The sequence below is a fragment of the Pleuronectes platessa genome, chromosome 3 (assembly GCF_947347685.1).
Source record: "Pleuronectes platessa chromosome 3, fPlePla1.1, whole genome shotgun sequence".
NCBI lineage: Eukaryota > Metazoa > Chordata > Actinopteri > Pleuronectiformes > Pleuronectidae > Pleuronectes > Pleuronectes platessa.
This window is the reverse complement of record NC_070628.1, coordinates 21,222,413-21,244,418: the sequence shown is the minus strand read 5'-3', so window position 1 is coordinate 21,244,418 and position 22,006 is coordinate 21,222,413. Positions and strand designations below refer to the sequence as shown.

Genomic DNA, 22,006 nt, shown 5'->3' with positions numbered 1-22,006 from the left:
TCCGCACCTCTCTTCTCTGCCCTCTCCCCCCAGCTGCACTGCACTGCCGTACCCCTCTTGCCTGACCTCCGTTTCAGCAAAAACCAGAACATTGAGTGACCTACAGTTCAGATGGCTTACTGGTATGACATTTATCAGTTTATTGCCAAATTTTGGCAAGAGATTATTTTGTGTTCAGTGCATGTCTGAAATAAACGTCAGAGAGACGCGACAGCCACATTTCATATATTCATATGACACATTGTAACTAACAAAACGTCTAACTTATAAGCACACATTAATATTATCAATTGAATGATGAAATTATTATTTGACAATTAGAAGAGGGAGGCAAGCCAGCACAATAAATATAAATTGATAGTGACACTGTAAGAGGAAATCACAAGACCAGAGGAGCAGAACATATACATTTTGTCGGCATATTTGCGGTGTAGCCACTAATATAAATGCTGCAGTAGAAGATGTCTAATTATAGCCGAAAGCTGCATTTTGTGAGCTCTAACCCCTTTGCCATTTACTTGCCATAGATTAAACCAGCAAGCAGCAATGAGCAGCTATCAGAAAAAGCTGAAGAAAGTCACTTCTGCTTATTAATTTCTATGGTTTACCAATCCCACATTCATCGTTCCCTCTATTATGCACTCAAAGTTCCATCATTGTCAAATTTTCCTGAGTCGTGCTACTTATTGGGTTTGATGATGATAATTAACCAGCAGTGATGTTTCTTCATCCTGCCTCAATTAAAAGACTCCTTTGTCAACGGTTCCCCTGCAGAGGTTAAAGGCCACACTTCATACTGCAAGAATGAATATGACTGTTTTGTGAGCCTGAATATAGATCGTGACACCTCACACTGGGCTGCAGAGCCATATATGCAGGGTAAAATATCCTTTTAGCTGCAGGATGACAACCTGCCTATATGTTGCAAACTGTGCACTTACTGTATCTGTAATGTTCAGTCCAATATGACTTATGGGGTATTGAAAGCTTTTGAGAGTTCCATTTTATTTATTTTCTTTTGTTGAGCATGTTTTACTTATACTAATATAACTGTGTCTGTTTATCATGAATGACTAAATTGATAGGAAGTTACTGTTATCAAGGGGTAAATGGCAGAGGACATCACTCCTTGTTAAGCCCTATGATTTGTAAATATGGGCTATAGAAATGAAAATTGAATTGATTGGCTGATTGAGCCCATAATAAAAATTTGAAAAATAACAAGAAAAAATGTAGTGTCTAAAATAAAGATTTTTTATGTGTATTTTGGGTTCATCCCAATTTAAATCTATATTCTAAATTGACAAAACAAGTTCAGTGCCCGTTCTAAACTGTTTGAAATGTTTCAGGGTATTGGGCATAACCCCAACCCTCTGCAAGTATTATTTAGTATTTTAGCCTACAACAATATATAAATTTTGAATGATTGAAAAATCTTTATTAGAAAAATAATTAAAGGTATCAAATATGTATGTAATGTATGTAATGCAAGATGGAATAGAAGAGTTAAATAGCATGAAATGAAAATATAAGGTAAGTAAAAGCAATTCAAAATTGTACCTATTTGAGTAAAAGCAGTTCATTACTAGAGCATGTCTTGCTCAATATTCCTTGTTGACTGCTTCCACCATGTGGCCACTATGCAGCATTATATCTACAACTAGGAGAGCACATACAGTACCTCCACCAAGGCCTATCAGTACCATACATGAATGTCTGGTCCTTATATAGATATATAGACGTAATCAGGAAGTGGCCTTGTTACATAAATTATTTATCTGTCATAGAAAATTCAGGATTAGCCCCTTAATTAGCATCTGCACTAAAAGATTTAGTGAGTTCTTCCCAGACCCAGGCCCAAATTCTCCAGCAGGTGAATTGAATGAGTGGAAACAGGTTCATGGTTTCGGTGTCAGCAGAATCAGATCGTGTTTGTCAAGGCTCCACGTGCAAACATGAAATGGCAAATACACTTAACACAACAAAAATAGACATAACATACAGCATAGACAGACAAAAATATATGTATAGAGCTAAAGAAATTGCATTTCATTTCATAGTGTTTGGATTATTGCAGAGCAACAGCACATCAAGCACAACTTGACACTGGTGAATGTAATATTAATAAGTTGCTTGAATGATGAAAAACTGAATTCTAAAAAATAGCAGCATTTTAGAAGATAGGATATCTGAGTTTGTGTCTCTGTGCTCAGCAGTTCAACATCGGGCCTACATATGTGTTTATTGTTAAAGTCAATTGAGCAGTCTGATGGCCTGTGGCAGGAAAGACAGATGGATTAAATACATTAATAAAAACTGAACTGAGACACAATAGAAATCCATATGTTAACAGATGAACTTACCAAGACAAAGGTAAACAGAGACTATTACACAAGCAAGGCTGAGGGGAACATTGAGCACAGGTGCTGAGGAGCACAAGGGCAGGAAGCAGGAGAAGACAGAAAGTGAATCAACACCACAGACTCTATATATAAGGATATATAAGAGTCAAGACACACACAAGGGAAAGAAGTTTCAAACAGGAAATGAAAAACTCAAAGGGCACACACTGAGAAATCCAACAGTCCAAAAAACAAGAAGATACTGAGTTCATAACATAAGGAGTCTCTTATAAGTTCAAAACGAGTGGAGAATTATAACAGGCCCTGGTTCACAGTCTAACAGTTTCAAACCGGATTTTTCCTAGATACTCACTGTAAGACGAAACTATAAGTCACCGTCTTAAAATACTTCTCCAGTAATGCAGTGTTTGCTCAGAAACGGAAAAGCCAAGGTGGCTTAGCTTTTGTAATGGAAAAACAAATACACACATGCACGCACACACACCCAAAACCTTTTTGTGCAGGTATACTGACAAATACTTTCCATCGGGGTATTTGCTTGGCGCTGCATTACTTTCACCAACTTGAAAATGAGCACACAAATTTGCATTTTTAATTCTCAACATACTCAGTACATCCCACACATGTGCAGTATTTCTTTGATAAAAGTCGAGTTTTAATGTTGCATATAAAACCTTTAATAATCTTTACTATAGTCTACAGTTTTTTGTTCCTACCTCTAACTTCTTGTCCCAATCAATATTTGTTCAGATGATCTCTACATAGACGTCACACCTGAAATCTTTCTCACAGTTTCCGCTGTTAAGAAATAGAGTTTGGAATTAATATATGTTTTTAAGAATTTGGTTATCGAATATTGTCATTTAGAATACAGATAATAAATTAAACTATTTAATGCCATAAAAGAGTTGGAAATATAAACAAATGGTGATTGTGTAGGAGTCGTGCTACAGAGTGATATGTTGAAACGCTCCAGATTAGACAAAACAGGTGATCTTCACCTAGGTCTACCTTTTTCCTGTTGTTGCTCCACCTCCCTCCATTCACACTGCAGTGGTGTTTGACATTTTATCTCTCGTCACGGAAGGAACAGTGTCAGGCTCTCTCGCACCCAAGGTATCAAGGTAAGCAACAATATATCAATAAAACATACAGATGGGAACAGCTAAGGTTCGGATTAAAAAAACAACAACAACCTAGATGCCATCAGAACCTGACATCTTCCTGATTTAAGAATTCATACTCTTCTGTTCTTCGAAATCTAAAATACGACTCATTTCCTTGTTGCAAGGAGTCGACGTTTGTTGAGGTGTTAGGCATATTTTAATTTATACTGAGCTCTATAGCCTGCCAGAGACACAAGGTCAGAGTAACCGTCTGTGATGAATGCAAACTAAACCTATACATGTACATGTCTGATTTGTGGTTTGTGGAGAGGGTATAAACCCTTTTCCTCTCAATCGCTTCATCAACATTATCCTCCCAGGGTACTGTCCATTCTACGGAGTAGATGTCAATTTCATGTTGGGAAGGGGGGGGGGGGGGGCGGGGGTGGTGAGGGGTATTCAGCTGTTACATGCAACATCTCAACTCGATGTCACTAAATTCTACAGACTGGACCTTTAAGTTGCGGGACAGTGATCTCTCATAGCTCCTATTTGGATTTGCTTGTAAACGTGAACAAATCTTATCTTCACGAAACTTGAGTAGAGATGATGGTCAACACATCTTTCTCACCAAGCATTGTTTACCTCACGGATGAGGTTGACAAAAATCCAGTCAGCCAACACTCCTCTGCACATAATAGCAATTTGTGGTTTGCACCATCTCGAGTACAAAATATTCCTTTTCGAGAATAAGGAGTGGGTAGTACAGGAAGTTAATTAAGATGAGTAATGAGATGATTGAGATCTATTGTTGTTCAAAGTGTAACTATAAACCCTGTTCCATTACGATGAAAAATGTCAAGCCACCCAACCTGCTCGCCTGCATAGAGTCAGTGACTGCTTTCAGTGTAGACTTAGTGTGGAAATACTGGATTTGCAGGTTTTCACACTGGAGAGGAGAAATGATGCAAGAATAGAGATCGCATTCCACCCCCCCACAACACATTTTAACCACTGAGTAACCCGACTGCCCTTCATTGACAGAGGGGATCATTGGAAAACATTATTGGATGAAAAGGCCGATTTCTACTCTTTTCTGCCTTCAAAGAGTTTTCCAGAGTCCACTAAGCAGGCATCATGGAAAAGGGTCAGGGAGTTCCCGTGCCGATGACAGATGCAGCACCACCATACCCAGGCCCCTCTGCAGGCTTTGACATGGGAGGCTATCAGGGAGGCCCTCCACCTGCGGGCTACCCTGGTGAGTTTGGTCATTGGACTTTTTTTTCTCTTTTAGTGTCATTGTTCTTATTTCTTGAATCTTGAAGCATCAGACCATACAGACTTCCATGTGGTAGGAGTGTGTGTTTAATGTTTGAATGAAGTTAGCGGTTCAGAAGCAGGGCTTCAACTTTGCCTCAGTCAATCCGACATATACCTGGTCAACCAATCATCCGCTGTTTATCTAAGATTCTTCAACACAACTTTTACCTTCAGTGGTGAAAGAGAAGAGAAAGAGACGGTGATCCCGACCCACATCCATTGATCCACCTCCCTTATCCCTAACCCCCCTCCTTCATACTTGTTCCCTTATCCCAAATCTCATCCCGAATCCCGAATCCAAAGACTCATTCCTTCATTCCAGTTCCCTTATCCATATCCCTTCATCCTCCCTCCCTCATCCCTTCATCAGTCATCCCTTCATCCTCTCTTCCCTCATCCCCACCCTCATTCCTGCATCCTCCCTCCCTCATTCCTACACACATCCTTTCATCCCTACCCCATCCCTTCATCCTTTCATCCCTCAACTGTGCATCCTCCCTGACCAGCCTATAAGATGCATCTTCACCTCAACGTCTCTTAATTTCCCCTCAGTGTCAATTTATACATTTCAATTCAAATTTATTTCACATATAGTTGGGGCATCGTCCTTGTTAGTGAATGTTTTTTAAGCCTTTCTCAGGTGAAATCTCTGATAATGTCTTCTCATATACAGTTCAACAACATGGATACCAGTACTACGAGCAACAGACTCAGATCATACATCCTGGTAGGTGTCTCTCTCAATCTCTCTCACAAGTATATATATATATATACTGTCTGGCACTCTGACAGGTTCATGTTCAGTGCCTAGTCCTTGGGAATATGGGGATTGTGATTGTCAGTAATACTAGTTTTTTTTTCTATCACAGTGAATCATGTGGTTGTGGTACAGCAGCTGCCAACTGAGGCGCCAGGACAGATGCTGTGTCCTCGCTGCCAAACCACTGTTCTCAGTCAAACCGAGTACAAAAATGGTATGCTCACGTGGCTGATCTGTGGGATACTTGGATTCTTCTTGTAAGTACAGACCCCAACACATCCACACACACACACACACACACACACATATATGAAGCAAAGTAATCAAGTATTATTTTGACCTTCCTCCCCTCCAGGTGCTGGTGTTGCTGTTTCATCCCCTTCTTTGTGGATGCCTGTAAGGACGTGGAGCACACCTGTCCCGTGTGCCGCACCGTCCTGCATGTCCACAAACGCAGATGAAACAGCAGAGTTGTCTTACAGTTTTTTTCGATTGCACTAAAATCAAAAGTATAACACAATAATCAAAACCTGACACTCAAGGAGCAAAAAATTGGCCCAGATTTGCACAACTATAAGCACAATGTCAGACTCACACTTTTTGCAGTGATTTTCAGAACATTAAACACACTTGTATCATTAGACACAGAAGTATATCATGATGTCACTTCCTTGCAATTCCAAAGCACTACCTGTCAAACTACCACCCCTATGAGCCAATTGGTTCAACACAGCCATCAGGTGCGCAAACACATGACTGCTTCATTGTAGACGCACCAATCAGGATTAAGCACTATACAAATGCAGCAGGTGAGTTCACCTGTCTTCAACCAAAATGGAAGAAGTCAGAGATGAAGAAGAGTGAGGGTGAGAGGGGGAATCCACGGAGGAGGAGAAGCAGGGAGAGGAAGAGGTGGAGGCCATGCCAGAGGTAAAGGTTGAGGTGGAGGTAGAAGAAGAGGAAGACCTGAAGCAGGAGGAGAACGTGCTTAAAGAAGAAGAGGACCAAATTTATCAAATGAAATTTGTAAAATACTAGTTGACCATGTCGTGAACCTCAGATTGACGCTGAGGGAGGCTAGACGAAGAGTTCAGCCGAATCTCAGCAGATATACAGTGAAATCTGTCATTGTAACCTGTACTGGATAAAGAGTCTTATGTTTGTTTGATATTTGCTGAGCTTTGGGTATATGGAGAGAAATAAATTATATTTTTATCATTCTGCATCATTGGTCTTGTGTAGATTGGTGAATTTATTGTAAATTTGCACTTTCTCTGTGTACTTCACTTACAGTACTCTAATCACTGAGAAGTAGAATTGCTAAAAGTGTTTTAGGTTAGCAACAGCAGTGTGTAACTGGTTCAAATAGAATTAAGTCATATGAAACGTGTGTGCTTCATATGGTACAGCAATATGGTTTTAATAAATTTGTGTATAGTTTTTACAAAAGTGTTTCAAATTTTGCAAAGGATCTGAGGTGTTCTGCTAATTGGGTGTGTGGTTGTGCTAATTGTGTGTACTGTTTTGAATAACTGGACCCAGTTTTCAAAATTGTGCTTAAGCAATCAATAAATACTATAACAATAATAATAATATTAATAATTGTGTATGTATGAGGTAAAAAATAAATTAAATTTAAAAACAGTACAGCAGATATTTTCGCAGCATAGTAAATCTAGTATACAGTTCCTTGCATAAGTATTCACCCCCCTTGGACTTTTTCCCATTATGTACTGTTACTAACTGGAATTCAAATAGACTTAAATAAACTTTTTCCCGTTTGATCAACAAAACATGCATAGTACTTTGGAGGTGCAAAATAAATGTTATTGTGACACAAACAATAATGAGAACAAAAAAGTTGACATCTGTTGGGTGCATAAGTATTCACCCCCCTGTGTCAATACTTGGTAGAACCCCCTTTCGCTGCAATTACAGCTGCAAGTCTTTTGGGGTATGTCTCTACCAGCTTTGCACATCTAGAGATGGAAAGGTTTGTCCATTCTTCTTGGCAAAAAAGATGAAACTCAGTCAGATTGGATGGAGACCGTCTGTGAACCGCAATCTTCAAGTCTTGCCATAGATTCTTTATTGGATTGAGGTCTGGGCTTTGACTGGGCCATTTTAAGACATTAACATTCTTTAATCCAAACCATTCCTTTGTAGCTCTGGCTGTATGTTTAGGGTCATTGTCCTGCTGGAAGATGAACCTCCGCCCCAGTGTCAAGTCTTTTGCAGACTGCATCAGATTTTCTTCAAGGATTTCCCTGTATTTGGCTCCATCCATCTTTCCCTCTATTCTGACCAGTTTCCCTGTACCTGCTGAAGAGAAGCATCCCCACAGCATGATGCTACCACCACCATGTTTCACTGTTGGGATGGTGTGCTCAGGGTGATGGGCAGTGTTGGGTTTTCGCCACACATAGCGTTTTGCATTGAGGCCAAAAAGTTCAATTTTGGTCTCATCTGACCAGAGCACCTTCTTCCACATGTTTGCTGTGTCTCCCACATGGCTTCTGGCAAACTTCAAACGGGATTTTTTTATGGATCCCTTTCAACAATGGCTTTCTTCTTGCCACTCTTCCATAAAGGCCAGATTTGTGGAGTAGACGACTAATAGTTGTCCTGTGGACAGATTCTCCCACCTCAGCTGTGGATCTCTGCAACTCCTCCAGAGTAACCATGGGCCTCCTGGTTGCTTCTCTGATTCATTTTCTCCTTGTCCGACTCTTCAGTTTGGGTGGACGGCCTCCTCTTGGTAGGTTTGCGGTTGTGCCATATTCTTTCCATTTTCTTATGATGGATTTTATGGTGCTCAGAGAGATGTTCAAAGCTCTGGATATTTTTTTATAACCTAACCCTGCTTCATATTTCTCCACAACTTTATCCCTGGCCTGTTTGCTGAGCTCCTTGGTCTTCATGATGCTGTTTGTTCAGTAATGATCTCCAACAAACTCTGAGTCTGTCACAGAACAGGTGTGTTTATACTGAGATTAAATTGCAGACAGGTGGACCCTATTTACTAATTATGTGACTTGCAAATGTGACTTGTGAATGCAATTGGTCGCGCCAGAGCTTTGTTAGGGGTTTCACAGTAAAGGGGGTGAATACATATGCACTCAACACTTTTCAGATTTTTATTTGTAAATAATTGTGAAATCCATGTAATATTTCCCCCCACTTCCAAATGATGCACTATTTTGTGTTGGTCCATTACATAAACTCACGATGAAATACATTTTAATCTGTGGTTATACCATGACAAAATGTAGAAAAGTCCAAAGGGGGTGAATACTTATGCAAGGCACTGTATGTACAGAGGGTGCATTGTTGTGGATGTAAACATCTGTTAACATTGTGAATATTTCAGGTCCCAAACAGTCCGTGTGTCAGTTTTTAGAAGAGTTCAGTTCTCTTATGGCTGTGGGGTAGAAGGGGTTTTTCAGTGTGTGTCCGTGATTTGACTGACCTGAAGCGTCTGCCAGAGGTCAGCAGGTCAAACAGATGATATCCAGAGGTGGAAAGGGTTCTTCAGGATGTTGGCTGCTCTGCTGCGGCAGCGAGACCTGAATAAGACTCCAGAGAGGGCAGTGGGCTGCCGGTGATCCTCCTCTGTCCTGTACGCTGCTGAGCATCCAGTGAACCCCACAGAGATGCAGCACGCTCCTGATTGAGCCGTGATAGAAGGACACCAGCTGCTTCTCTGGCAGGATGTTATTCCTGAGGATCCTCAGGAATAAGATGCTGTGCCTTCTTCACTGCTGCAGTGGTGTTATCCATCCAGGAGAGGTCCTTAGCAATGTGGGTGCCCAGGGGGGGGCCCAGGAACCTGAAGACTGGGACTCTTCAACACAGTCCCCGTTGATGTAGAGTGGATCGGGGTCTGCTCTGCCTCTGCGGGAGCCTATTATGATTTCTTTGGTTTTCGTGGAGTTCAGGACCAAAATGTTTTCAGAGCACCATGGAGCGTGGTAAATGGTTCTAGATCACTGAGAGGTTTAGTCGGAGTTGTTTCCCATCCAGAGATCTATTACAGCGAGTTACTTAGGGAGAGTTGCATGTGACAAGTGTTATTTGCGGGTTGTGACAGAGAGCTTGGTGACGAAACAGGTGGAGGTGTAAAGTAGGATGGGTTAGATGATACTTTTGTACAACAGATGGAGAAGATGTGGGAGGGAGAGTGTCCTTTAAGTGTCTGGATCTTTGCTGGCTCCTGTCTTGTATGTGTAGATGCTGTCCAAAGCTGAGTCAACGGTCTGGTGTGAGTCCAAGGGATTTGAAGCTGTCAGGGCAAGGTTGAGAAGAGACATATAGAAACCTATTTGTTTTACTGAAATTGAGGTGGAGGTGAAAATGCTCAAACACATAGTGAAGTGAGCCACTGACCAATATGTTTCACTGAAGTGTTCTTCCACCATGACTCTTTTTTACATGTCAGGTGGTTTAGGATTTTCACTCACTTGATCTTATCATTTGTTCAGACTATCTTTCCAAACAGGCCTCATCTGCAAAAGAGCACGTTTGCACTGGGAAAATAAGTATTTAGTAGTAAGCTACTGTAGTATTAAAATAAAAATAAATAAATGAAACTATTAAATACCTTAAAATAGTTTTGTTGAAATTGCTATGTTAGCACAGAGTGTGGTTATTGTAAATGATGATATCACATTCAAAGACTTTTTTTTCATAGCGTTGCTCCTCCACCTCCACCGACACATTAACATGAAATTTGTCGTTCTCAAAAATCACAGAAGCAAGCAGTGACCGACTCTGACACACCCTCCTGTCCTCCTTACCAAGGTAAGCAGCAAGAGATCTGGGACAATTCTCAGTCATCCAGGTCATGGCATTTTCAGAAGCAGTACATATGCACATCAACAACTGGACTTGATTGTGTTTCCAAACGTCCGGCTGCTGAGGTGCACACGTACAACTCCTGAAATAAGCAGCAATAGATCAACAGAAATAGATTGAGACATCCAAATGGGAAAGATCCCGGTAAAAAAAGAAGAGCTTGACATCTTCCTGCTCCTCTGATTTTGTTCATTCATTTTAGATTAAGAAGAACTTTATTAGTCCCGCAATGGGGAAATTTGCAATGTTACAGCCGCAGAAACATGAGTAGCATGCAGAACTTGGGTGAAGGAATACCAGTTACCAGTACGCCCCAAAACAATCTCAGACTGTAGCGCCTGGTCTCGTGTCTCTATCCAACATGTCCAACTATGTAGAATTAAATAAGAGATACAGGATTCCAGTCATCAGGAATTTTCTTCTTTGTCATTTTCCATCTATCATCAATGCATCAGTCCATGGAAACCTTGTTGTTTAGAGTAACATTTCCACTCAAACTTCGTTACATGAAACCAACGATTTTGCATAAGCAAAACACCATTAAACATTATTTTTGCTTTAAACAATATTTCATTATTTCCCCCTTTCATCACATGACATCAGATCCAACACAGATTCAAGTACATTTAATGAGCATTCTTTGTCTGTGTTTTATCCTTCTTTACCATTAAATGTTGCAATAATTTTCTTATATAGTTTGCTTTATTAAGTTTGTCTTTTCAAAAAGTTTGTCATTTGTCCAACATCCGAGCACAATCTGAGCAACAGGCTTTGAGTTTGTGTTCCATGCCAGGCTTACGGTACTAGCTTTAAAGGGATAGCAGCCAATCCAATAAATAAACACAAAGACTCTTTCACCCTTCAGGGTCAAACACTTGACCACCTTGGTGAGCTTACCGTGCATCCAAGTACCTGAGGAATACCATTGCTCACACACAGCGATGCCCATTCAACTTAGGGGGAATTATATTGTTGTTTCAGCTTCATATTTGGATCCTACAAGTATTTTTTTTTCTATAGCAATGTTAATGGTGCAGCAGCTGCCAAAGGCTCCAGGACAGATGATGTGTCCTCGCTGCCAAACCCCTGTTCTCAGTACAATCAAATATAAAAGAGGTGCACTCAGCTGGGCACTCTGTAGTGTACTTGCTGCCTTATTGTGAGTATTCACACACACACACACACACACACACACACACACACACACACATAGACACACACACACTGGTACATACACTAAGTAAACAAGCATTATTTTGACTTTACAATCCTCAACTCCAGGCTCTAGCCTTTTTTCTGGATCCCCTTGGTTGCGGATGCTTGTAAGGATGTGGAGCCTTCCTGCCCCACATGTAACACCGTCCTGCATGTCTATAAACGTAAATGAAACAGAAGTGTTGTCTCAACTCAAAGACCGAAAGATATAAAAAAGAGCCATGATGAGACCTACGTCTGTACAGGGGCCAAACCTGGCTACACAAATGTTTCTTAGCTCACACAAGTTTGTGCTTTATTTTTTCAATCATATGATTTAAAATGCGATCTGACTGATGTCGTTTATAATAAAAGGATCAGTGTAAAATGAAAGTATTTTCTTAATTAAATTTGAATGCCCTGTTTATATATAGTGTCCACAAGAAAATTCAAAGTTTTATTCTTTCTCTGAAGTTGTTATATAGATTTTATTTTAATGACATATTGAATGTTTTAATTGAAAATTGTCATTTGACTCATAATTTAGTTTTTATTATGAAGAAAGAATATTCTCACATGAACAAATTCAAAAGAAGCGGGAAGATAAAATGCATAACAGAAACATTTAGTGAAACACTGATAGTATAATATGATATAGAAGCTAATTACTTAAGGTGCAGTAATAATAACTCATTGCTTAAACCACATAATTATTAATATGAATGAATGACCAATAAATCATTACTGAGATGTAGCTTTAATTCTTTAAAATTTTGTTTTAATTCTGCCAAATCATGATATACATTATCTCAAGGCACTTTACATAGAAGGGCTGTTGACTTTATTACTGAGATGCACTATTTAACGTAAGTCATTAAACATTTTGGAGATGCAAACTTAAGTCTTATTCTCATCAGCAAATCATGAAGCAAAAAATGTAATAATCATGATATAATTTATTGGTTCTTTGTTCCATAAATTAGCAAAATATACTAAAGCAGAGGGTTTTTGTATGGGTGTCGTGAGAAACATGAGTTACTTTTGAAGTTATGCTGTTTTTTTGTGGAATAAAGGGATATAAATAGTCCAGAGAGAGTAATGTCAAATATCAATATAAAAGGAAAGCAGGTGTGTATTATATGTGCAATCCATATTCTGATGATTTCATGCTATGATTTAAGCAATATACCATGATGTACTCTGTGCTGGTCTGGTTTTTGGTTTGTGATTTCTTCAATAAAGACAAAGAAAAAGACAAGAGAGAAGTTTTTATTTGCTAAAGGTCTAAAAACTTGCAAATGGTTGTGTACCTGGCTAAAGACCTAATTTAATTTGAAGAGACCAGGTTCTGATGCTTTCAACTAGACGACAGCAGATAGAGCCAGCAGGCTGCAAGAGGGAACAGGCATCAGTTTCCCACAATACACCACTGCCACTTCGTACGGACTCCCCAACACGAAGAAGATAAGATGTGAAATAAAGGAAGACTCCAAACTGCACAGCACACATGCCTTTACAACAAATCTACCCCACTGTGATGATTTCCCACCCTTGGACCTAGCACACAACCGGTAAATGTCCATCGCGGCCTCAAGGTCAAGAGGATGAAACTAAAGCTCCCCAGCTGTGAAGGTCTTTCATTATGTAAGTGTGAAGGAAGGTGTTGCATAGTCACCATAACACGCGATGCATGTTCAGCCCAATGAGCTTTCCCCTGAGGACTTCCTTTGTGGACTCTATATGTGTCTTGTCAAAAGAGACTTGAGGTGGGATGAAGATGGGATTATGGGATGGCTCCTACTTATCGAGGTCCTGTCACACTGTGACCATAGTAACCACTAGATTACCCAGATTAGGACTGATGACCCAAGTTGGTCAGCACTTCTCTGCCCCATTGTCTCCCACTGCAGTCTTTCTTTGTGTCAGTGGACTCAACCACACACGGACAAACCAGAACAGATGACAACACACGCACAAGATAAACCTCACCTGAGTGTCAGGATTTTCAAGCTCCTTTTGGACTGTAAGTAATAAATAGTGCTGATGGCAGCTAGGGATTGTTTTAACTATCGATTCATCACACAATGATTTTGCAATCATAACTTAAATGCGTGGCCAATAAAAAGAAATCCGTGAAATTTGCTCCTTTGCTTGGACTGAAATGAGATGTATTACCCTGTCATACCTGTACGCTAAGTATGAAGCAACAGCCAGCAGCCTCAGCAGCTGACTGACTGGAGGCAGGAGACCAGCTGAGCTTTTAACTTCCTGGAGTGTCCACTGGTTACCTGGCAACCGGCACAGAAAGTCTGGCAAATTCCGGCGCTGACTATTCCTTTCCCGACCGACACTTAAATGGAGAAAGTGTAAAATTCTCCCTGTCAAAACAAAAATGTAGCTTCTTGGCTTGCAAAATGACTTGAATAATAATATTTCATCAAAATGGCCCAGATCTACAAACTGATCTAATTTGTATTATTCTTTAAGAAAAATCTGTACTATTCCTGCCTCAATGATTCAGAATGTCTGCTGTAGTCATTGTTATGCATCTGAGTATTTCCCTCAATGATGGTGAATTAAGCAATGACTATAAGCTTCTAAAGCACCATTCCACGCATTCATCATTCCAGGCAGTCCTCTGCTTTCTCCAATCAGAGCAGTTGCTTCTGCCGCTTACATAATATCAAGGACTCAAGGTCTGGATTAGCCTCTCTCGACTGCAGGAGCAGGTTGCCAGCTACATGGTTGTGGCTGTGTTAAATCAACCATATTTGTATGCAACTAATTTCCATATGATGCACAGTGCAGATGGATGAATCGTATTTCTGTGTCCTCTTACAACAGGTACACAGTTCACGTCCGGTGATGTTGGGAATCTTTGGTTTTGAACTGATAATAATGGGTTGCAGGATTTTCACTGTCTTCTGCTACAAAAAGAGTAAATTCCTTCATCCTTCTCAGGCCGAATTCATGATAGCGAGGAGGTGAATAAAACATTTACTTGCTTTGGCGAGGCACTTTGCGTGAACTTTGACCCGGGATATTCGCCTCAAAGTCGCGCCTGTGTGAGCGGGACCTAACTGTAATCTCTGCTTTGAAAAGTATTACTCGTGTTAGCATGTCTTCTGGGAAATCAAAGAAACATTGCAGACACAACACTGCACCAGCTCTGTTCTTGCCATGTTCTCAGGCACTGTGCTCTCTGCAGCTGATGTACTGTTCCTTCAAGGCTGCATGTGTGCACCTCTTTAGTTGCATCTTGCATCTGTTTGTCTGAGAATGTGTTTGTTCATCACAAACCAGCTTTGGCTTCTCCAGTGTTTGATAAGCTGACTGATATCTATCAGCTTCAATCTCCGGTACTGTGAAACAAAACGACTCAATCAGCGGGTACAATTGTTGCCCCTTGTCATGTTATGTCCCTTTCCAACACGACATGACGCCCCCTCCAGGGGATGAGATAACTGCACTCTAAAGGGACACTTGGCTGAATCATGTCTTCAAGGGTATTATGTAACACTCTCTATGAGGATGGCCACGTGGCCACGAGGCTCACCTGTGTTTGGATTGGCCATCTGCCCCTCTCTGTCCAAATCCCATCTTCATTCTGCAACACACACACACACACACACACCATTAGGAGGCTGAGCAGGCTTCTTATTGGTGTGGTCAAAACTGGTGATTACAGATGAATCTAAATGACCCACAGTTCACGGTGTGAGGAGGAATTGTATAAGCAGCATGAGGAAGACGTGGGAGGACGAAGGCAGGAAACAGCAGGGAGATGTGCAAACGGGTGACTAATATGGGATTTGCAGTACGTTGCCAAGCTTACATGCTGTATCTTCCCTATCTTCTTCCTTGTAAGACAGGTGCATCAGCAAATTAAACTCCCCGAGTGAAGGTGAACAGAGGTAAAGCTGGGATTGCATCTCTGCTCCTCCGCACATTCAGCGTGAAGCAGGGACAGAGAAGCACAGACACGGAGAGAGAATGAATAGAAAGAGGAGGACAGGGGGAGCGAGAGAGGGGCAGAGACGGTGAGAGAGAAGAGTGAAAGGGAGACAGAAGATATATTTGTATATGTGGGTGTGTGTAGCATCAAGGCATGCATCATAATTGTGGATTCTTCTCGGAGCAGCCGGACGTGTCACTGGAGCAGCAGGACATTATTGGTCTCTCAAAGTGTGTTATTTTGTACTTCAGAACAGTGGGAGCACTGTGAGTGTCATTAGAGACATTTTCAGAGGCAAAATGGAAACTGTTTTGTTTCTGCTGCCGAGAGGAATTCATTAGCTGGGATTAGGGCGACACTTTGACAAGTTGAAGTGATGCAGACTGGAAAAGTATGACGCCGCTTCACCCTCAATAATCAAGATTCAAATCAAGAACATGTCTGAGGTGAGTTTGGAGTTTCTTTTATTTCGAGAATGAAATGGTTTTAATGGCGTTTTAATGTTTTGTGTTATTCTCATTTGTGTGTATGTGAGCGTGTGTGTGTGTGTGTCTATGTGTGCTCCAATGCATAAAATTAGGATATTTTCAAAGTCAAGCCTCACATATTTACACTTAGGATTACCAATTAATATAGTTACTGACACTGGTTAAATTATGTCGATCTGTTGGCTAAGAAATAATGTCAATAAGGATCCTATGAAGTAAGTTTAATCAATGTGTGTGTGTGTGTGTGTGTGTGTCTGTGGCCCATGTTGTGGGGACCTAAATCTGTTTACACAGTCCCGCTATGAGGACTTGCCTTTCTTGTGAGCACAAAAAAGCAGACAACCAATGGCATTAATAATGACATGGTAAACTAAATACATGTTTTAAGGTGAGAGTTAGTCTGCATGTAATGATTGTTTGTCAAAGCAATGTCCTCTGAAGTCATTGAGACATGACTGTGTGTGTATGTTTGTGTGCATGTGTGCGTGTGTGCGTGTGTCAGTGTGAGTGTGTAGTCGTGCGTTCCTCTGTGCTTTCGGTTACTGAAACTCGACTTCTCAAAAGCCCAGTATGCAATGTAGTCAGCCCACGCTGTTTCCCGTTCCCATGGTAACCATTGCCCAGTGCTAAAAGCAGCTCTGTGCTGTGAGTACATGAGAGTGTGTGTGTGTGTGTGTGTGTTTTGTGTGTATCTGAAAGGTAGAAACATTTTAATATTTGGTATATAACAGCTTTGTTTTGTTGGCTGCAGTTTCAGCAGTAGGTCGTGCATCATTGAGACCCTCTTAAGACTAATATAATAAAAGTACATATCTACATTCATCTGTGCCTCCCTCCTCCCTGGATCTCCTTCCACAATGTCAATCCTTTTGTTTATCTCTTTCTCAACATGTACCTCTCTTTATTTCCTTTAACCCTTTCTCCATCTCTCACCACTGCATTTGTTTTTGTCTCTGTGTTTCTAAGATGGCCGTCAGCCCGATAATCATCTGCCTCCTATCACTGATTGGCCATGGTTCATCCCACCCCTCTTCTCCTCCTCGGGGATGCAGTGAGGATGTGGACCCTCCGTACAGAGTGCTGTGTGACCTGGAGTCAGTCTGGGGAGTGGTTCTGGAGGCCGTGGCTTGCAGCGGTGGTCTCACCTCTCTGGTAATCACTGTCCTCCTGCTTGTCAAGCTGCGCTCTATTTCTGACCCCGCCAGGCGCTCAGGGATGGGGCCTCTTCTTCTGCTCCTTGGCACGCTTCTCGGCCTTTTCTCCATCTCTCTGGCTTTCCTGGTGGGGAAGAACCAGGCGCTCTGTGTGGTCCGCAGGGCCTTCTGGGGGCCTCTCTTCGCCCTCTGCTTCTCCAGCTTGTTGGTGCAGGGTGTGAGGCTCAGGAGGCTGGTGGCTGGCAAGACAAGCCCATCGGGCAGCACCCTGGCAGCGCTTGGCCTGGCCTTGGCCTTGGTTCAGGGCATCATCTCTGCTGAATGGGTCCTGCTGACTGTTGTCAGGGAGGGTCACCCGGCCTGCGAATATCCACCTTTGGACTTTGCTCTGACATGCACCTACACCCTGGGGCTGCTCCTCATAGCCATGGGGCTTTCTCTGGGGGTCGTGCTCTGTGGAGGAGAGTTTGGGGACGAAGGAGGAGGTGGAGGTGAAGAAGACAGAGAAGGAGAGAGTGAAAAACGGAAATGGAAGTGTAATGCTGTGTGGCTCTTCCTGTCAAGTCTGGCTTCAGCATTGCTGTGGGTGGCTTGGCTGGGGTTTTATCTGTACGGCAGCCAGGCCTTGAGGGGAAAGGGGAAAGGAGAAAGGTTAGATGGTGGAAGGAAGAAAGACGTCAAAGTGCTGGATGAGCCTGCTCTGGCGGTGGCCCTGGTTATTCAGGGATGGATCCTGCTGCTGTTCCATGCCATTCCAGAGGCGCACCTGTGTCTCCGAAATCCTCCACAGTCCATCACGCAAGATTTCTTCGAAACCAGTCACACGTCCCCTCCTCCACATTTTGGAGATGAGCTCCCTGCACGCCCTCACCGACCCTTCCCAGAAAACCAACCAACCTTTTCTATGGAGGAGCACAGTGCAAGTAAGCCAAATGTGTGTATGTGTGTGTGTGTGTGTGTTTGTGAGACAGTGTTTACAAGAGAGGAATGAAAAATGTGTAGAAAAGAAAATGTATACAAGGTTGGTCTCAGCCCCCAAGAGCCATGAATTATTCTGTGGGATTTCAAAAAAAACGTTGAAAAACCATAAATCGCAATATTTTACAAAAATGAGGCACTCAAGATCCACGTATTTGTGTAATCTTGCTAACTACTATACGGAGAAATAACCAAACAAACTAACCCAAACAAAAGCATTACCTCCTTGATGCAGGTGAAGATTAAATGTAATTATGAATCAAATTTACTTTTAATTGAAAGCTATGAACCTTTCAAGCCATAACATGCAGATCAACGCCCTGTTCTACTTGCAAGTTGTCGGTCACATCAATGCCCTGTCACAAGTGTAATAAAGCAGAGTGTTGCTCACTTCTAGCCACTGTACACGATCCAAATTCCAATTAAACCTTGTGAAATTCCCCAAAGGAAGATTTCTGACTCATTTTGACAGCAGCTCTCTGTATTTATTACGAAGCCAAATGCACAGATGAGGAGCTAAACTATGAGGAACCGGGACAAACAAAGAGTGGAGGAGGTGGCGGAAAGAAATCACGAGCGTCTTCCAGGAAAGCAGACTTCAGGAGGTTGACATTTGTTCAGCTGACTGAGGAGGAGGCAATGAGGGAGTCAGAGAGGAAAGTCATGTAACACGGTGTAAGCAAAGGCATGGGAGGATTTATTTTTTGTTTGAAAGGACGACGTTAGAATATCTGATATCCTTTTCTAATGGAATATGTGGTGTTAAGCCATGACTCAGCCTCCTTGTCTCTAAAATCTCTGCAGTAGAGTAAGCAAGTAATGAGCTTGTATCTGAAAATTTGCAAGACCCATGGAAAGAAGACACAGGATGTGAAAAGCTGTGTGTAGGATTTATGGGGAATCTTCTGGCAGAAACGATAAACAGTATTTGCAATAAGTGTTTAATCAACTCAAACCAAGAATTATTGAGTTGTGGTTTACAGTGGCTATAAAGTTTGCTAACGTTAGTCATTGAGTCATTCAGTCTCTTTATATCATAAAAGAAAAACAAGACAAAAACACAGTTTTACCTCATTACACGACATGTTTGTTGTTTCCCGCTGGTGGTGCCACTCCATTCACTCACATCCTGCTCCGCTAGTGATTAGGTCTTTGAAGCATCTGACCTCTATATTGGGAAAATAAAATAAAACTCAATGTGCCAATATCTATGTAATGTGAACGTTTAACCTTTCACCAAAGAACCAGATATCTCCTAATGCAATGTTTAATTTTGTACTTGTGAGACATTCAGGGCAGTTTCTTGCTCTCATTTATCTTTACCTATGGGGAAAATAAAAGGGACATTCATGTCATCTTATTTATTGTCTTCTTATAATTTTCTTGGCCACTTTTATTTTATATAATTAATTATTTTCATTGCCCCTTTACTGCTTTTATGTGATCAACTTTGTATCCGGCATAGTTTTCGACCATCTTAATGTTGATGTCTAGACTTCCTGTCACATTATCTGAGTTACCCAGCTGCTGGGAAAATCATACCTCAGTATGTGTAGGATTGTCTTAGTAGAGCACAACACATCTATCAAAGTGGGTATTGTACATGCTGGAATGATTATCATTTTGGAGATGTGACACATTTAACTTGTGTGCTGTGTCTCCATTGGCCTGTCAGCTCTCCGGAGTGGACCGTACCACGGCAGCCAAGGGAGTGCGCGTCCTGGCATCGCCTTCAGAGGTCATGTGTACCAACCCACTGAGATGGCTCTGGTCATGAACGGTGGCACGGTGAGTTGGGCCGAAATACTCCCTCTGTGTGTGTGTCAGCCTCTCTTAATCACTCAATAACTTAACTCAATGGGCCTTTGTTTTTCTGCCTCCCTCTCTCGTAGATGCCCACAGCCCCAATTAACTACACTGGACGCCGGTTATGGTAATGTGGGACAAGGCTCGAAGAGGATATATCTGAGTCACTCTTGTGATTGAGGAATTTGAGGTTGCCTGACAAGAAGATGGAAATATTAAAGACATCCCCTATCACTCTCCAGTGGATTTCATGGGAGCTAAATATCTTTAATGTATTTGTGTTTCTGCTCACGTGTATGAATTTGAGATTTTAAAAACAAATTGTAATAGTATTTGTGCTTGAATTTTCTTGATTGCCTTTTTGATCAGATAACTTTAATCACTGGACATGAAATCAAAGGGAGGGAAGAGAAATGGTTGTGGCTTCCATAGTTAAGGACATTTCATCCCTAAGTGACTGCGATTCAGGTGCAATACTTTGATGAGAGGTGTAGAAACACGGCTAATGTTTAATGTATGAGAACTCAGAGTCCAGTGCGACACTGAAGGAGACAGGGGCAGAGTTATGATAACAGGAGGATTTGAATGTAGTTAAGTGAACATTTTGCTTGAGCAGTGCTAATCCAGCGCTGTTACATGTTACCTTCCTGACCATCGGGGTTACTTACTCAGTAAAAATGTCCTTCTCTTCCTGTTTGGAATGAAGCTACACCTAAGAGGAAAACCTGTCAGGACGTTTATGTAAATTTCCTGCATACGCCCACAGAGCTTGCTTGGCCTCAGTGTTTCCCACTGAAAAAAGGGACTTCCAATGTGTTTCTCTCCTCCATTCTATTCTCAGTGCTATCGGCCGTTTGGTACATTTCACTGGGCCTATTGATACATGTCATGTATTTAACAGCTAGTGCTGGTTCATGGGGGATTTTCAAGTGATTTATAAGATTTAAGATGAATCTATAGGAAATCTAGTTTTTTTTAAAAGCATATCTTAAAAAGCCATTTAATACTGCAATAGCTACTCTGTAGTGTAGGAGTTACTGCTGGAGAATGTGATTTTGCACTTTATTAGCGCTGATCTTGTCTGGGCATTGTGATATTTGAGATGCATGTGGAAGTACAGCTTAAAGGTCCCGTATTTTTGTCAGATTTAATGTATTTTGAATGTTTTGTAAAAAAATTTGATATATATATTTATACATATATATTTGGGAAAATAACAGTTTTTCTGTTAAGTTTCTAAGCAGATTATTGACAGTTGACAAAACAATCCAAAGTGGAAATGAAAAGTGCCCATATTTTAGCCACTTAAAGATTCGTCATTTTAATTTGGGGGTCTACAATGACAAGTTTACATGCTGTGATGGTCAAAGTATTTATATTTGTTACATCCTATAGATATTGCTGCAGTGCCTCTTCTCATACTATGTCTGAAATTCTATATCCAGCTTTAGGCCTACCTCCCAAAAAGCTCAGTCTGCTCTGATTGGTCGGCAGGCCAACTCTTTTGAAATTGGTCAGACGCTCATAGTGATGAGCTGTAAACTCAACTGCAGCAATGGCAGGAATCATGTTGAGCCAAGTTAGTAGGCAGATAAACATGTTGCATGTTACCTGGTAACACAGACACTTTACGGTAAACAACCCAGGAATTATAGGCTCTTCAGGAGCTATGTTCCCTGGCATAGAGATAAATATCTTTTCCAAAGACGTTGGCCTCTGTAACTTAGAGGAAACTGCTGAAGGAAAGGAACACCTGAAAAGGATATTATGGCCATTTTAAATATCTACAATGTAATGACAAAGGGTAAATCCTATCTGCAGAGGAAGGCCATGTGATACTTTTTAAAGTTTGGTCAAATTTACTAAATAGACCTTGAGTTTGGGATGTTTTGTCAACAAGTTTCAGTGTGTTTTCCCTGAAATCATTAACCCCATGAGCATTTCAAACATTTCTTCAATATAATCGCAGCATCTCACATGTTTTGGGATTTAGTATCTCCTTTCATTTAAATTTCTATCAAATACAAC

General features: G+C 41.2%; 2 protein-coding genes across 3 annotated transcripts; both read left to right on the top strand.

The window, feature by feature from the left end:
- Positions 1–3,352: 3,352 nt before the first annotated feature.
- Positions 3,353–6,772, top strand: LOC128437357 (lipopolysaccharide-induced tumor necrosis factor-alpha factor). Of its 2 annotated transcripts, none has more exons than XM_053419472.1 (5): positions 3,353–3,487; positions 4,578–4,727; positions 5,463–5,516; positions 5,659–5,806; positions 5,905–6,772. In XM_053419472.1, the coding sequence occupies exons 2-5, from the start codon at positions 4,607–4,609 to the stop codon at positions 6,008–6,010; spliced, it is 429 nt and encodes a 142-aa protein (XP_053275447.1). In that variant the 5' UTR covers positions 3,353–3,487; positions 4,578–4,606; the 3' UTR covers positions 6,011–6,772. The 2 variants fall into 2 exon arrangements, with proteins under 2 accessions (XP_053275447.1, XP_053275448.1); XM_053419473.1 differs by having other exon boundaries at positions 3,393–3,487; positions 4,514–4,727.
- A 10,234-nt stretch (positions 6,773–17,006) lies between these two features.
- Positions 17,007–20,109, top strand: gprc5bb (G protein-coupled receptor, class C, group 5, member Bb). Its single transcript, XM_053418579.1, has 3 exons — positions 17,007–18,117; positions 19,848–19,960; positions 20,065–20,109. The coding sequence occupies exons 1-3, from the start codon at positions 17,007–17,009 to the stop codon at positions 20,107–20,109; spliced, it is 1,269 nt and encodes a 422-aa protein (XP_053274554.1).
- The last annotated feature ends 1,897 nt before the right edge of the window (positions 20,110–22,006 follow it).